The 16,534-nt window shown below is 44.1% G+C and overlaps 1 protein-coding gene across 2 annotated transcripts; it reads right to left on the reverse strand.

Moving 5' to 3' along the window:
- Nucleotides 1-3,463: 3,463 nt before the first annotated feature.
- On the reverse strand, nt 3,464-16,220 carry SLC30A10 (solute carrier family 30 member 10). 2 transcript variants are annotated; one of them, XM_082218462.1, is made up of 5 exons: nt 15,686-16,220; nt 15,135-15,182; nt 7,338-7,421; nt 5,896-6,135; nt 3,464-4,967 (listed from the first exon to the last, which is right to left on the reverse strand). In XM_082218462.1, the coding sequence occupies exons 1-5, from the start codon at nt 16,131-16,133 to the stop codon at nt 4,483-4,485; spliced, it is 1,305 nt and encodes a 434-aa protein (XP_082074588.1). In that variant the 5' UTR covers nt 16,134-16,220; the 3' UTR covers nt 3,464-4,482. The 2 variants fall into 2 exon arrangements, with proteins under 2 accessions (XP_082074588.1, XP_082074587.1); XM_082218461.1 differs by lacking the exons at nt 15,135-15,182; nt 15,686-16,220 and adding an exon at nt 8,721-9,495.
- Between the last annotated feature and the right edge of the window lie 314 nt (nt 16,221-16,534).

Genomic DNA, 16,534 nt, shown 5'->3' on the forward strand with positions numbered 1-16,534 from the left:
TTCCTCATTCATCATCATCACCACCTCCTCTACAAGTGCTAAGTGCCCTTTGTCTTTGAGCTCTTTGCTCTCCTACTTTTAAAGCCCACCGGGTTCTGGGAGATGGAGGGTCTGGAATGCTTTCTAATGACAATGTGTCAGCCAGCTGCTCTGGCTCTCCCATGATTTCCCAACTTTCCCCCTCATCTGCTTCTGAGCTGCTATCTTCCTCAAACCCCTGTTGTAAATCTATACAGTCATACCTCAGGATGGATACACTTCAGCTTATTTTCGGGTTGCGCTCCGCAGTGACCTGAAAGTAACGGAGCATGTTACTTCCAGGTTTCGCCACTCGCGCATGCACACTCAAAATGACGTCATGCGCGGAAGCGGCGAAACGCGACCCGCGCACGCGCAGATGGGCAGTTGCGTCTTACATTTGTTTCAGGATGCGAACGGGGCTCCGGAACAGATCATGTTCATATCCAGAGGTACCACTGTGCTGTCTTCCTCTTCCTTCTCCCTGGAAGGGTCAGGATGGAGAGACGGTCTCCACCATTCCTCCTCTGCCCAGTCCCTGACAATAACACAAGAGTTCCTGGTGCTCCCAGGGCCTTATCAGCTGAAGGCACCAATGAAGCCTTCTTCATATCTTCTCACTCAAAACTGGGGTTGACTGGTGTGCATTCCACCTGATTCTGACTATTGTGCTTTTGTGGTATTTGCACAAGGAAGAGCCCACACTAAAGCTTCAGTCTTAGCTGGATGATAACGAGACTGGGCCCAACTAGGAAAATAAAAAAGGGTTTGGACAAGCCTGCACAGTGCAGACTGGAAATGCAAGATAACGGATAAGGCATTGGGCTACGAGATGAGAGCAGGAACTAGCAGTGTTACACCCTCCATCTGGCAGAGTAAGAAACATTGAAAACAAGAATCTGGTATACAATTTTTGAAGAGCACATGGCTTGTGGTTTGGGAGTAGGGAGGTCCTTTGTAAAAGAAACAGCTGTCTGTTGCATATGTTATCTCCCAAAGTCAATTTGAACTTTGTGGTTCTGTGATTCTATAAAACCAATTGGAACTAGTAATGCTCCAAGCCCATTCCCATCCAGCTAAGCCCCCTCCCCATATCCTCCACACACCACACTCCCAATGCCATGGCAAGCGGTTTTTGCTTAAATTTTCAAATTGGTTAAAAACATGTTTGAGGGGAAATGCATCAAACAGCAGCATTTCTCAGGAGATCACAGGGTGTGCATGAACTGTGGCTGTACTCAGCTTCAAACACCAGGCAATTGTTATCTCACCCTTCCAAACTTACGACAGCACTGAGACACCATTTGCCAAATAGTCCAAAATATGCATGCCTCTTATAATGTTGATACATGTGAAAATTGGGGCATATTCCCTTAAAATACTAGGTAAGGGCAGAATCCCTTTGGCACAGACACTAAATTTTACCTGACATTGTATTTGTACTTCCATATACGTAGCCAAGCACAAAATATCTAGCGAGAATAAGGCCTTGAAAGATTTTATTTTTCGTAGACACAAGGTGTTTACTTTAAAAAAACACTTTATTTACAGCATCCAACTTTTTCTTCTTCAACATATAAAATTCACAAGGCATGTGGATAAAGTTTGCAGCAGTGTTTTGTTCACAAAAGCATATATACAAGCCAAGGTTTTTAATTAGATGCAGAATTAGATGTGTCAGGTAAAACATTATTATTCCAAACAGAATTATATTCCAGAGAGTCCACTTATTATACAGGCAGGAGGTAACTTCACAAGAAGTTATAATATAAACCTTCATATAGTGAAGAGAGCACATTCAAAAGATGATACACAACCACTTTTTTGGCAGTTCACTACCTGTGAATATGATTTTTTTAATGTCAGCAACCGTCCCCAAATGAAGTGCTGGGATTGAGGCCATATTTGGCACAAACTATAGAAATCTTTAGAATACTTTGGTTAAGATTCATGCAGCTTTCAATCCATGCATCTCAACATTAAGAATCAAGGACTCAGTCACCTCATCATAATCATAAGGTATCATGGCCATACCAAAGCCCACAAAGAGAACTAAATCTTACTGGAATGTGCTACCCAATATTTGTGTGAAAATTTCAGGATGTGGCAAAATTTAGAGTTTAGAGGGCTTTATAGCGAATTTTTATCATACCAGGAAGCTGGCCAGTTCACTTAGAATCCCCCCGGGGGGGGCAATGTTCTATTATAATTTATAGTACACATTTGTAAGTGTATAGCAATGACCCTGTGGCTTTCTTCACTGCGGGATGGCTTCCATCACGTCAGAATGAAATCCTTACATAGGCAGGAATGTGCTTAAAGCAAAAAATAAGAGGTCATGGATCAAAACAATCTATAAATGAGGATGGACAATCCACCCACTTCTTTAAAAGCTAAAGAAAATTTTGAGACGATGAGTAGGAGGTGGAACACAGGAAGCTGCCTTATTCCAAACAGACCATTGGTCTATCCAGCTCAGTATTGACTGGTAAGGCTCTCTAAGGTTAGAGACAAGAACCTTTCCCAAGTCCTACTTGGAGATGCCAGGAACTGAACCTGAGGACAGGCCCAGGGCTGACCAGTATACAGTGGTGCCCCGCAAGACGAAATTAATTCGTTCCGCAATTTTTGTCGTCTAGCGAATTTTTCGTCTTGCGAAGCACGAAATCCCATAGGAATGCATTGAAAATCAATTAATGCGTTCCTATGGTCAAAAAAAGTCCAAACAAAGCCAAATTTGGTACAACAACAGTTTATTAACTGCTCTTTAAAGTCACACATACTGTAAAGAGCAGTTCAAAAATTTAAGGGAAAATAAATTAACTTTATAAACAAAACATGTCTTTGTTTTTAGTCAAAGAAAAAAAGTCGCGAGACGTTTTCATCTTGCGAAGCAAGCCCATAGGGGAAATTCGTCTTGCGAGGCAAATCGCGAACGGAAAAAACTTTCGTCTAGCGAGTTTTTTGTATTGCGAGGCATTCGTCTTGCGGGGCACCACTGTATCGTGTTTTGAAAAATAAGACTCGGACAATGGTTTTGCAGAACAAAAACCCATGGGTGAAAACAACAACAGGTCAAATGCTAGGAGCAAAAGCAGCACATGCAATTGCATGTTTATAGAAACTATAGGAAGGTACAACAAATTTGATTTTTTTTTGGCAAGGGGGGAATCTCAACGACTCTTCCTGATCTGCAAAAGTTAGAGCAGTATAATAGTCAAAGCCCTTGATTCTCCTGAGAGCTGTCTTGGATGGATTGTATCAAGCTGCCACAGACATTCTTTGGCAAACATGTATCCTGACGATTTCTATATTCCCTGGTGTTAACTCAGACATGGATATTTGAAGCTGGTGAAAGCTCTCACTTGCACACAGACACATTTGCAAGAGGTGCCCATTTCTTAAAGGGGGAAAAATGAGTAGAAACATGATCTATATTTCCAAGTAAGATATATTACATGTTTATTTGCGGCGGACATTTTGGAAATAGGAACGACACTGACCATCACCCCTCAAACAAAATATGTTTGTTATTTTGGAAATATGCAGAGTACAGTTAAGAAGTTATGCTATTTAAGATATGATTGGGGGGAATATAAATATATAACCTGTATACAAAAAAAATCAAATCAATATTACAGATGGACACATACTAAAACACAACAGTCTCAACTCATGCTACAAAAATCCATACATTCATTCACTGAAATGGCAGGAAAATACACAGGCAGGAGAGATAATCATTTGTTTCAACGGTGCTTTCAACTGATAATACAGAGCAGCAATACTTTGGTGAATTATAACCATAGTTCATTGCCAGCGTTCAGGTAAACCTGCCCTTAGGCCAGCCTTTCCCCCACTTGGTGCCCTCCACCCCACTTTTCCAGAAATCCCACTTCTAATTTCAAGTAAACAAGAGGCATTTGAAAACAAGACTAATGAAACTACCACCTACTTTCATTCCTTCATAATGGTGTTCTGGGGCAGCCCAATCAAAGGGAACTAAGAGACCTGCAACGAGCAGCACATTTTGGTAAAGATAGAGGTAAAAAAAAACCCGTGTGCTCAGCCGTAAGATATTTACCCCTGGAGGAAAAGGAATTAAGTGTCAAAATGGCACTGGACATATTTGGCAAATGCCAGAAACACTCCTTGAAGACAAGGGATGGCTAAAAGGCACGTCTGCTTTCCTGGGATGTCCCTCATTTCAGAATTGCAGGGCTGAAGGTACCAGCGGCTGCATGGATAGAGGGGCCTTCTACCTGCACAGCTAGACCTTTAGATACAAGCCAAGAACACCTGCTCTAGATGCCGTCTTATGCTATGCATTGGACACCCAGGTGTCAATCGCAACTCCCCAGGCCTGTGGCAAGTGCTTGCCAGCAGCTTTTTAGCCAAGGGGGCATTGCCATGGATAACTTTGCCCTAAATGAACAGCAGTCGCCAAGCGCGAGCCCAAGCTGCCTAGAATTGTGTGCTGTTTATATAGGGCTTGTCATCGCCTGCTTCTTTGTAACTGTCCTTTGAGCAGCTGTGCTTTTTGACGGGCTCCTCGGCCCACGTGGGTTCATTAGGAATCTCCACTACGTCTTTCCTGTGGAAGACTTTGTGCAGCGAGGGAGACAGGCTGCTCTTCTTCTCGTAGCCGTTGACCTCAGCCAGGGCCGCTTCCTGCTGGCTGCAGCACAGCTGCGGGTCGCAAGCTCTGGAGATGCATGGAGTGCTGCATAGGACTTCGGGGTTCTTCTGGTCGGTGTACTCTGGCTGGATGGTGACTGAGTGGACCCCCGCTTCGTGGAACAACTCCCTCATCTTCTGTGACGCGTCTTGGTAATCGGAACTGGTGTGGCATTTGACGTGGAGGGTGGCAATGTTCTTCCCACTGACCATCTGCCAGACGTGCACCTCGTGAATGCTTGTAATGCCTGGCACTTCGAGCAGCTTGTTTGCTGTTGGGGAGAGAGACAATAAAAACAAGCAGAAAATAAACTCAATGAGATTTCATGAAGGGTCTACTGGCAGCAGTGATCTGATCAGAAACACTGTTCAGCAGCACACTGCAAAAGCAAGAGAGAACCTTCCAGGACAAATACATTTTACGGGAGGGTTCATGGCCAGACCCAAAACATTCCTGGAAGAAGCAGAACAACTGGGCCATGCTAAACTATGCCTAGAGTCTTCCTGGGCTACAGGGGCATCAGCACAGCACCACACACGATAGGAAAAAAGCACAAGTTCTGGAAACATTAGCTGATTGAATCAAATATAGACCCTGCTAAATGGCAAGTATCTGTATGGATTAGGTACCAGCATAATTTTAGGAAACCCAGCAATGGATTATTTATGCCTTGCATGAGGTTGGAAAGTTATCCCCATGGGACGAGAGAACTATACTGCCCCTCAAAGCCTACTAAATTCACATTAAAAACACAAACCCTAACTTTGTAACTTGGGGGGGGATGTCTTGGAAACTGGGAAAGTTTCTGCACAAGTTTAAGTTCTAAAGCAAAAAAGCCCCCCCAACCTTCACATGGTCTGAGTGTGTGCATAAGGCAAAAGATTTTTATCCTGCCCAACTAACAATGGTCTCGGGCACTTAACTGTTATCCTTCTACCTTCTTACATCTATAGATGTATGCAGTGATTTCAGGGAACAGCAGCTCAACGCCTGCTATTTTGCATGAGTACTGTGTTCTCGAAATGCATGCTTTCACTAATCCACCAAGATTTGAGTCATGTTGCTAAGACACCACCATGTGAGTCAGTTTCTCAAAGCTCCTGAGAATGTAGAGCTGGTGGTGGGGTGCATAATCCAGAAATGTAATTCCAGGAATAACACTGGCTTTTTAAGTGCTTCGGCAGTAAAATGCAACTTACTCAGCAACCGCATATTAACACTCTTAGGAACCATCTGCAGTAAGATTGTTGCCGTCTCCTTGATAAGCGGGAAGGCTGACGAGAGTATGATGATCACCATAATTATGGTCAGGCTTGGATCAATGTAGCACTCCCAGTTGCATGGAGTCTTCTCGTCCAGAGGAAGTGCATAGAATATGGAAGCAGCCACTACAACGATAACTGAGCCAAGAGCATCCCCCATCACATGCAAAAGAACACCTGAGATAAAGGACAGGAGAAACATTTGCTTTGATGATCAGATGTTGGGTTGTTCAAAGGCAGTAGATGTCAACCAGAGCTCGATCAAAACTTGCTTTTGAACCTAACTTTTTATAAATAGGACAATATTAAAATCCAGGTTCCGCTTTCACATGTGACCTAGACCCATAATTCCTAATGTCATCACAGAATGACTACATTCATGTGAGTACTGGTATTAGATTCAAAGCATTAGCTTTAAGAATGGAAAAGCAAACTATAGAGGGCATTATAAGTGAAATTTTACTTAGATGGGTGCTCAGCGATGCAAGTGACAAAGTGTGAAGACTGCAATGAGTCCATTTTGCCACATGTACACATAGTGAGAAATCACCAACTAGTGTGGCTTCCCAATGGCCTCCACAGTCACTTATGGACACACGGTTAAGACTATATTCATGCAGTAAAGCGCATGGGCACATGATCTTCACACACTTATGTTCTCCTATGCCTGTGTAAGTAAAAAATAAAATGTGGCGGTCCCTAAGCTCTTTGACCACAAGCCGAAAGCTGGATCAATTGATATTGTTAATGCGTCAGATACATGGACATCATCATGTGTAAAGGATTCTAAACTTGGCCTTCCAGGAGTCAACTTGGCTGCATCTGAGCAGCTATAGTCTATCTGTATTCTTTATATTTGGTCAGTAATTTAATAACCTGTTGGATTAAATATGGTTTATTGATTTCTTGTACAGTGGCGGAGGAACCCTCTCTGGCACCCGGGGAGGCGCAGTCCATATGGGCTGCCGCTCTCTCGCGCGGTGGCTGTACGGGCTGCCTCTTGCACGGCGACCATACAGGCTGCCGCACGAGCAGCATCCCGTACGGACTGTGCATGTGCGGCAGCCCATACGGTCACTGTGCAAGATGCAACCCATATGGCCACCACTTGCGAGAGCGGCAGCCCATATGGACGCCACGCGAGCGGCACCCATACAGACTGCAGGCACCCTCAGCCGCTCTACAGCTGGGGGGAGGCAGGGGCCATCTTGTCACCCCTCCCAGAGTGGCACCTGGGGCGGATTGCCCCCTCCGCCGCCCCCTTCCTACGCCACTGATCTTGTACTATAAATGTATTTAGAAACGGTGGAAATAAACCGGAACAGGTCACCAATAAAGAGGGTCCCCAAAAATTGGGTAAGTTGTCTATCCTGTATTACCTCTGATATTCAAAGCTTCGGATTTTTTCTCTTTTTTCTGTATCACCTCATCTTCGGGCTTATTCTGGGTATTTATGGTGTCACCTGCATTCAAAGAAGAAACGCTGTGTTGTGTATAAGTTCTACAAACAGAAAAAACACCAATCTTTTCAAAACCAACTTAAATCTTAAACGGTACCAGACGTTTTAGCAATGACCCTCCCACGCCTGCATGCAGACAACACACATGCAATCATAACTGGAAGCTGATGCATAATTTCATGGAAACGCGGAAAGTAAACAAACTCCAATACATATAAATCACGGTTATTTATTTGTGCTTAAAAGCTCTGCAAACTCCCACACAAATTTCCTTTTGTCGGTAAAAGAAAAAAAAAATTATTTCATGAGCAAAAGGACAAAGTGCAAAAACAAAATCCCCCTCCCAAAAAAAGTATTTGAAGAAAAAGAAACTAACACAGAGAGAAAATATTGTTAGGGAAGGACACCAAAAATGAAAGGAGGGCAAATAAACATGAAAGAAGGGAACAGGAAGGAATAGAAAAGAAGGGGGGAAGGTGTAAAAAAGAGAAAGAGAAAAGTGTGGAGAGAGAAATAACAAACCAGAAAGCTGATGATGGCATGGAAAATCTGCCTCATCCAATCTACCTAAAAGTCAGTATAACATTAGAAGTTATTTAACTATACCCACTTTTAACTGGCATTTTACAGTAAAATCTGCACTTCTTTTTTTTTTGTACTTGGCCTGTGTTCATATCACCAAGAGACTAGATGGAGACTAGATGGAGGTGGAGGAAAGAGAGGTTTTAAAGAGAAAAGTAAGAATAGGGAAAGCTGAGGGAGGATTTAAAAAGAAAGAGAGCCAGTGTGGTGGTTGGAATGATGGGCTTTGAAACGCCCACTCGGCCAAAAAGCTCACTGGAGGATCTTGGTTCCCTATCTCTTAGCCTAACCTACCTCACAGGGTTGCTGTGAGGACAAAATGGAGACGAGGAGAAGTGCGTACCACTCCCCAGAGAAAAAGTGAGGTATAAAAGTAATATAAATAAAACAAAAAGTACCAATACAAGAGTGGGGGATGTGATGGGATGGCAGTGAAAAACAAGAGGGAACAAAGCATATAGGGCTGGATAAATATATTTATTCATCATAATGTAAATAGAAGAATTCCAATTATAAGAAGTGTGGGGAAATGTACAAGTTAAGGAAAGGAGGTGGGTGGGAAACAAATTATACTGATGCAAAGAAAACTGATGGAAAAAAATCTGCCCCCCAAAGAAGAGAATATGGGGAAAGCATCAGAAATGGGCAAAGGAGGAGAACGAAAATGGTGAAGAGAGGAAAGGAGGCGAGGGATCAATGGAGGAGGAAACCGAGAGGCACCTGATCCGACCACGCTGCCAGTCTCCAGGTCGAGGTCGAGGGCCGCTGGCAGGGTGCCCTCGGGGGCGGCGGCGGAGCCGGGCTCGGGGTCTCCGTCGAGGCTGGGCTCTGGCGTGGCCTTCGTCGGCGGGCCGCGTCGCAGGCAGGCGGGCCAGCAGGAGGCCCAGTCCTGGAAGACGAGGAGCCCCACGAGGTTGACGGCGAGGCCGAGCGCGCCCACGATGAGGATGAGCTCGGCGTCGCGGATGGCCTGGGGGCTGGCCAGGCGCTGCAGGGCCTCCACGAGGATGGTGAAGGAGAGCGCGGCCAGGAAGACGGCGTTGCAGAGGGCGCCCACCACCTCGGCGCGGCCGTAGCCGAAGGAGGCGGCGGGGCTGCGGCGCCGGCGGCGGCGGGAGATGCGCCCGGTGGAGAGGCCCACGCAGAGCGCGATCAGGTCCGAGAGCATGTTGAAGGAGTCGGACACCAGCGCGATGGAGTTGCCCACGTAGCCCGACACCATCTCGGCCACGAAGAAGCCCGCCGTCAGCACCAGCATGAAAATCAGGCGGCACGTCTGGCCCGTGTAGCGCCCCATGGCGAAGCAGGAGGCGGCGCGCTTGGAGAGGAAGGCGCTGCCGGGTGGGCGCCCCTACTCTTGAAGCCCTCCAGGGGCTTCCTGGGCTCCAGCCCCCGAGTGAGCCTCCGGGCTGGCTTGTTGCTTCGCCGTCGCCCCCTCCGTCGGGCTGGCTGCGCCTTTGGACCGGCGGGCAGAGAAGCGAAGGCGCGGCGTTAATCGCCCTCTCCGCCGCCTGGCAACAAGTGCTTTGCGCGCCCTGCCGCTGCTGGTGACTCTGCACTTTGCTTTTATAGAGGCGCGGCAGGGGCGGCACCGACGCCCTTCTGCACCGACAGCGCCCGGCGAGATTTGCCGCCGTCCGCAATTTCTTATCCATCAGCGCTAAAGGATAAAGGGAAAAAAGCGCCGATTGCCAACTCACCGCCCCGCCCACGCGCTTGCCATGCACCCAGCCAAGGTACAAGAGCCATCTCAGCATCTCTGCCTCCTTTGCTTTTAAATAGGGAAGATGTTGGACAGGTGTAGGTTTCACCTGCACCTCCTGGGGATCATTTGGGGCGCTGCCACACACACATTAGGGTGTATCGTTTTCCCCCGTTGCCGGACACATGCTCTCACGACCATGTTTCGCAGCTATGGGTGTGAACTTGCCTTTAACATAAAGAGTTGGCGATCCTATAATCTGCCTGTTATTTGCAAATGCTCGTCATATCTTAAATTATTGACCAGTATTTATGAATTCCCCTGCCCCGTTTGAGCCCAGAGCTAAAATGGCCATAAAATAATCTTGGAAAGAGCGATCGAGGATAAGAAGTTTAAGCGCAGGTTCGCCCAGCACAAAAGCTTGTTTTGAATATGTATATTCTCATTCAAACCCATATAAGCATCTCCAGGAAACATTTAAGCCCCAGGATTCTTTATGTTCTGCTTCCTTCCAGCTCAAGGATTCTTTTAAAAAGCAGATACTTACAATATTACCAATTATGCCCTTTTCAGTTTCACTGTCTCTTATACAAGCTGGAATCAAATCTGAAAACTAGTCCGTATTTTAGATAAGATTATCTTGCCATTCGTGGGCTGCCATTTAATTGCATCCTGATTTTAATTTTAAGATGTATTTTAATTAATTGTTTGATTGCGTTTTTAATGTATCATATATTTGGTGTTAGCCGCCCTGAGCCCGGTCCTGGCCATGGAGGACAGGGTATAAATAAAATTATTATTATCATCATCATCATCATCATCATCATTACATGAATCCAATGCTATTACAATCAATGCACATATAAAGACCTGGCTTCCCCCAAAGGATCCTGGGAACTGTAGTTTGTTAAGAGCACTGGGAATTGTAGCTCTGTGAAGGAGAAGCTACAGTTTTCAGGATTCTTTGGGGGAAACTCAAGTACTTTAAATGCATGGTGAAAATCTGCAAATGAATCTTCATTAATAATTCCAAATTAATTTAAGCGGATGACATGTTTTGAAATGTTATCAGCTTAAATTAATTTGGAACTATTGGAATTAATGTTGCCATTGAATAACCTATTTTGAAATTCAGTGAATCACCAATTTTAAACATTGCAGGATAGGAGGAAAAGTTACCCAGCGTCAAGGAATATTATGGTCCAATGGGCATAGATAGACAACATGAAAAAATTCTGGAACTAATTGAAATCACAAGCAATGGTATAGCTCTTTTCACTAAAAGCTTACAAATCAACAACAACAAAAAGAGGCAGCATTTTCTGTATTGTCCAAGTCATACACCTTAGGCACTTATCTGCCTGTTACAAAATTCATCCATCATATGATATTCTCATATCATACAGCATCTGTTCCCCACCACCATGCACAAAAGAAGTATCATTTTCTCCTGAGAGAAGAAAAATGGCTCTGCTCCTTGTTGGTGAAGAAGATATGATATATCTTCACTATATCCTGCATGTGTCATAGAATTGTAGAGTTGGAAGGGACCGCGAGGGTCATCTAGTCCAACCCCCTGCAATGCAGGAATCTCAACCAAAGCATCCATGGCCAATGACCACCTCTGCTTAAAAACCTCCACTGAAGAAGAGCCCACCACGTTCTGAGAGAGTCTGTTCCACTGTGAAACAGCACTTACCGTCAGAAGGTGGGATTCTTTCTTTCTGTTCCCCAACCAAACTGATTCACTCCAGTGCTGCCGGATTGGATAGTGGCAATAGTGTTTTACTGCCAAGTTGTAAGTGGATGCTGTAAATGACACTGCCTTATCAAATTGTAGCAGACAAGAATATGATTGTGGTTATGTTTAATATCCCAAATTGGCTTGCCAAGTTCTGTCGAGGAAATAATAGCATTTGTAGTTCCCATTTATTCAGATAACAGTTGAATTCAAATATCAAGCAGATCTAACTGAAATTGAGAGACTAACATTAAGGTAAAAAAAAAGAAGACTCATTCTGTGAGTAGCATAGTTTTAGCATCATTTACCCTCTTTACTGTTGCTTAAACCTCCAGTCACACTATTAATTATGTGTGCAAGGATTAAACTGGGGCAACACGACTACTAGCCATGATGGCTATATCTTACCTCTGTGCATCCCAGTTGCTTAGGGTCATATTGCACTCAGGTCTTGCTTGTGGGCTGCTGTGAGAACAGACTGCTAGACTAAATAGTCCTTTGGTTTGATCCAACAGGACTCTTCCTATTTTCTTATGCTCTGCAGACCAGTTTGTGGCAGACCATAGCCGTCTTTTTGTTCTCATGCTTAGCCATTCAGTGGGTTCGTAACTACTGAATTTTCTAGATCTCAACCCTCTTAATGATGTCAGGCCATAACTGCCTGCACCTGATTGCTTATGGGGAAGCCAATGTCAAGAATTACAAACCCAGCACAGGGACTTCTCCATCCTCAATGAACCAGCTGAGTTTCAGAATCCTTGTGGAGAAAGCCACTGATGAAAATAAAAGTAGCACGAGACAGTGGCGGGAATTTGGTTGTGACATAAAGATTGTGTCGCTTTGGACGAGTCTCTGTCTAATATAACTATCCTGCCTCCCAGGATTGTATTTAGGATTTATGGACATATCGGTCTATTTTGGTTTCTCCGTGTTTTTCCTGTCTTATGTTCCGATTGACCATATCCACATCAGTTTGTGAATTTTGTAAAGGTCCTGGCAAAAATTCATATACATTTTCATAGGAACTTAAGAAGCTGCTATATAATGAATCCAGACCATTGGTCCAGCTAGCTCAGCAGAATCTACACTGAACAGCACTGGCTCACAAGGATTTCAGACAGATTTCAGTCCTACATGGAGACACTGAGGATTGGACCAGGGAAACTTCTACATCCAAAACAGATACTTCATCACTGAAGTTTCATGTATGCTTCTCCTAATATAGACATTTTTGCATGCAGTTTTGCCTAACGTACATATTTTTTCCCCAGCAGTTTCTCCTCACAGAATGCCCTTTTTACATTATTTTCTTACACACACACTTTTACCTAATGCACACTTTTTGGTGTGCATATTCTCGGTCGGAGAATTGCATTGCAAAATTCAGAGAAGTGCGAATGTCAAAGGATAACTGCGAAATTAGGTAGAATAAGAATAGAGGGGTCACATGCACACCCTACATTTAAGGCACTCCTACAGCACTTTAACAGTCATGGAGAATCCTGGAAACTATAGTTTGTTCGGGGTGCTGAAAATTGTAGGTCTTTGAAGTCAGCACACGTAACAAACCAGAGTTCCCAGGATATTTGGAAGGAGCCATGGTGGAATGAGAGTTTTAAATGCAAGGTGTGGATGTGATCCAAATCCAAAGTAATAAGCTATAATAGTGCAGGGAAGCATCTTTACTCAACACTGAAAGGATAATACTGTGAACACCAGGTAAACTTCCTTGTTGATGGAATTTGACAAGCGGTGTCACTACTAAGGAGATCTCCTTTCTAGTCCCACCTAGCTTACCTCAGGTAGGGCATCTGGATGATATCCTCAAAAGACTGCCTCACTTTATAAGCAGGTTGATATGAGAGTAGGTGTTCCTGCAGGTATCTGGATTCCCTCCTTAAGGGACTTTGAAGGTAAGCACCAGCACTTTTAATTGTGCTCCCTGTAGGATTTCGGGGAACAATAACTTTGCATATTCAAGAAGGAGCTATAGCCAATCCTGCGAAGCATAGCTGTATGAGATATGCGTTTGAAAACCTGTTTTCCAGATTCCCACTTGGCAATTTGAGGGGTACATTTTTTATATATAAAAAAGTACACCTAAAAGAATGTGTGATTTGGCTCCAAGTCTATTCAAAAGGAGTGACTTTGTAAGATGGCATGTTCTTTCTAGGTTAGCCTCCGAAGGATTCTTAATAATTGTGGCCAAAGTGCAAAGCTGGCTAATAGCCATTTATACAACAACCAGATTATTAATTGCTGGAAAGCGATAATTGGCTTGTCCATTGACGTCAACGGGCTGCACAGTTATCACTTAGGGCAGAGTGTGATGAGATGTGGATTGCATAGCTTGGAATGTGTCCTCTACATTCGGTTTCCATTTCTCCTGCACTGTGGGGAGGTACTGTAGGCTCAAGAAACCACTCAAGCTAAGAGGGGAGGGAATTTACTGGACCTGCCACCACTGCTTCCCACACCTCCCAATTCTACACGTTTATTTGGCCAGAATAGTGGCTACAGCTGTTCATCTTTATACAAACAGTTATCTCTGACACCTAAATGTTAGCATAGTCCAGGGATAGCCATCCTGGGTGTTGTTGGTCTCCAACTCCCATCAGCTGCATCCAGCATGACCAATGGTCAGCGGGGATAAGAGCTGTTGGCCAACAGGATCTGGAGAACATCAAATCGGTCACCCATGTCCTGGTAGGGCATGACAACTGACTTTTCAAATGCTCTGCTTTAGTATTAGGGCATTGGTGACTCACACAGTTGCCATCGAAAGAGAGAAAGAGAAAGAGATTTAGCAGGCCCAATCACTGTGCTTCTTTAGACACCTGCTGAAAACATTTTTGTTTCAGCAAGCCTATCCAGACACAGAATTTGCTCTTAAATTTGCTTTATCTCATTTTTAATTGTATTTGTTATTACCAAAATGTTTGCCACACTGAGCTCCTTTGGGAGGAAGGGTGGGGCATACATTTAATACATAAATAATATGAAACGTGGTTGACCAAGAAAATAACAGTGGAGTGCTTATGTGTTCTCCCCAAGATCCTAATGAGAAAAAAGAGTCGACACACAACTTTCAACCTTTTGTTTTATTTTAATTGTGTAACACATTTGCAATGTGCCCAGCCGTCAGTAGAGGTGGCTCATAACAATAATTAAAATCAGAAATCATATACCTTTGACATAATATATTGGTACAAACGAGTTATATCCAATGAAATGTGTGTAGCTTTTTTCAAGCAAGAACAAATGTGACCCCCATTGGCAGTGCAGTGGAGAGACATTGCCTGTTATAGTGCAGCTTCTTAATTCTGGACCCAGAACTTACGTAATGTGCCATAAAGCTCCTGATGATTTAAGCAGATGCTGATTTATTTATTTTTAAAGTCGCTTAGGGGATTCAGATTTTCATTTCTACTGTCTGACCTTTTCGCAAACTTCTACTATTCTCTTGACAAAATTCAGCCAGCAATGTAGATCACTTAATTTCAAGGAACAGTGAGATGACACTTCCCTTTCTCATAACGCAAATAGGCAGTAGCAGCAGCAACAAATCAGCAATGTAGCCCTGATCGCACAGTCACTCTCACACACATTCTTAGTGCCAATGCATACATATAGAATAGTATATGTTGTACCTACTTCTGTACATATGGAATAAGGCATTTTCAAGACTCACCTAAATCAGGAAAGGGTGTTATCACTGGACCTTCTCTAATTGAGTAGCCTAAGAAAAATATTAATGGAAAGCATACTGATTAAATATTCTGGGAAAGGCTCAGACTAACCAAACAGCAATAGAATTCGTCTAGTTTTAAATTACCAGTCATTCCACCTCTGAATAGTATAGACTCAGCTGAATAGCCATGATTTCATCAACGCTAATGGAAAATATCCATAGCCTCAAAGTTATATTTCCAATAGAAGTAGTTAGAGTTGCTTCCAAATGTAACTGAGTTGTGTTTTGATAAGAGCAAATGCCACACTGGTAAGGACTGGTGGTTCTCGGTAACTTGCAAAAAGCTTGTGATGCATTGTAATAATTTTTTGTTATTTAAAAAAAGGCCAACACATGATTGCTTTTGATCATGCCACATATCGAACTATTTAAAAGTTTAGGGTCTGCATCAAGGAGCAACCCCCCCAAAAAAACCACCCTTTAATAAAGTGTCAACCTATGTCTAGAAGTATTAATTATGGATAAGGTAGTGATTTTTCAAAATTCCTTACCTGTTTCCATGTCTTGGTCAAAAGAGTCACGGCAGTAGCAACAGTCCATAAAGACGACATAATTGACCGCATTGAAGAACAGCCCTACAAGTCCAGCGATTAGGACAAAGAGCGCATTTTCGGTCTTCTGCGGGTTGAGGAACCTCTTCAGGGCTTCGATCAGGATGCTGAACATGAGGGCCGTGGCAAAGACAGAGTTGCCAAATGCACCCACCACATCGGCCCGGGGGAAGCCAAAGGTGCCGTTCTTGTGCCACCGAATGCGGCTGACTCTTACGCCCAGCAAGCCCACGATCATAGAGATCAGGTGAGACAGGACAGCAAAAGCGTCCGAGGTGAGAGAGAGGGAGTTACCTATGTAGCCCACCACCATTTCGCCCACAAAAAGCATAAACGTCACGATGCACATGAAGAAAAGGCGGCTGCTCCGTCCCGTGTAGCGACCCATGGCGGAGAAGCGTTCTCTGTGCTTGCGAGAAGGGTCTTGGCAGGATTAGCAAGCAACGACTGGCAGGTCTCCCCTTTTTATTGTCTGCTGCTGCTTGTGTTTAGAAGCTAATTTTTATAAGATGCACTAAAGCAATAAAACCAGTTTAAAGGGCAATTAAGCCAGGGGGTTATCGCGTGGAGGCCGCCACTCAATAAGTGCGTAAAGGAAACTAAGATATCAAATGAAACAAGCTGTCTGTTTGTCTCATTGCCCAGGGTGCTAACGTTTGAGGCTGCAGCAACAATTCTTCACAGCTGGGGCGCCCGCCTTATTGTTCACAGAGGTTCATTGGGTGCTGGAGGGGAGGAGTGAGGCCTTGAGCAGGACCTTGGCCTAGGCCAGAGGTCGAAAACATGATG

Source organism: Podarcis vaucheri, assembly GCF_965113315.1.
Source record: "Podarcis vaucheri genome assembly, chromosome: 3".
Taxonomy (NCBI): domain Eukaryota; kingdom Metazoa; phylum Chordata; class Lepidosauria; order Squamata; family Lacertidae; genus Podarcis; species Podarcis vaucheri.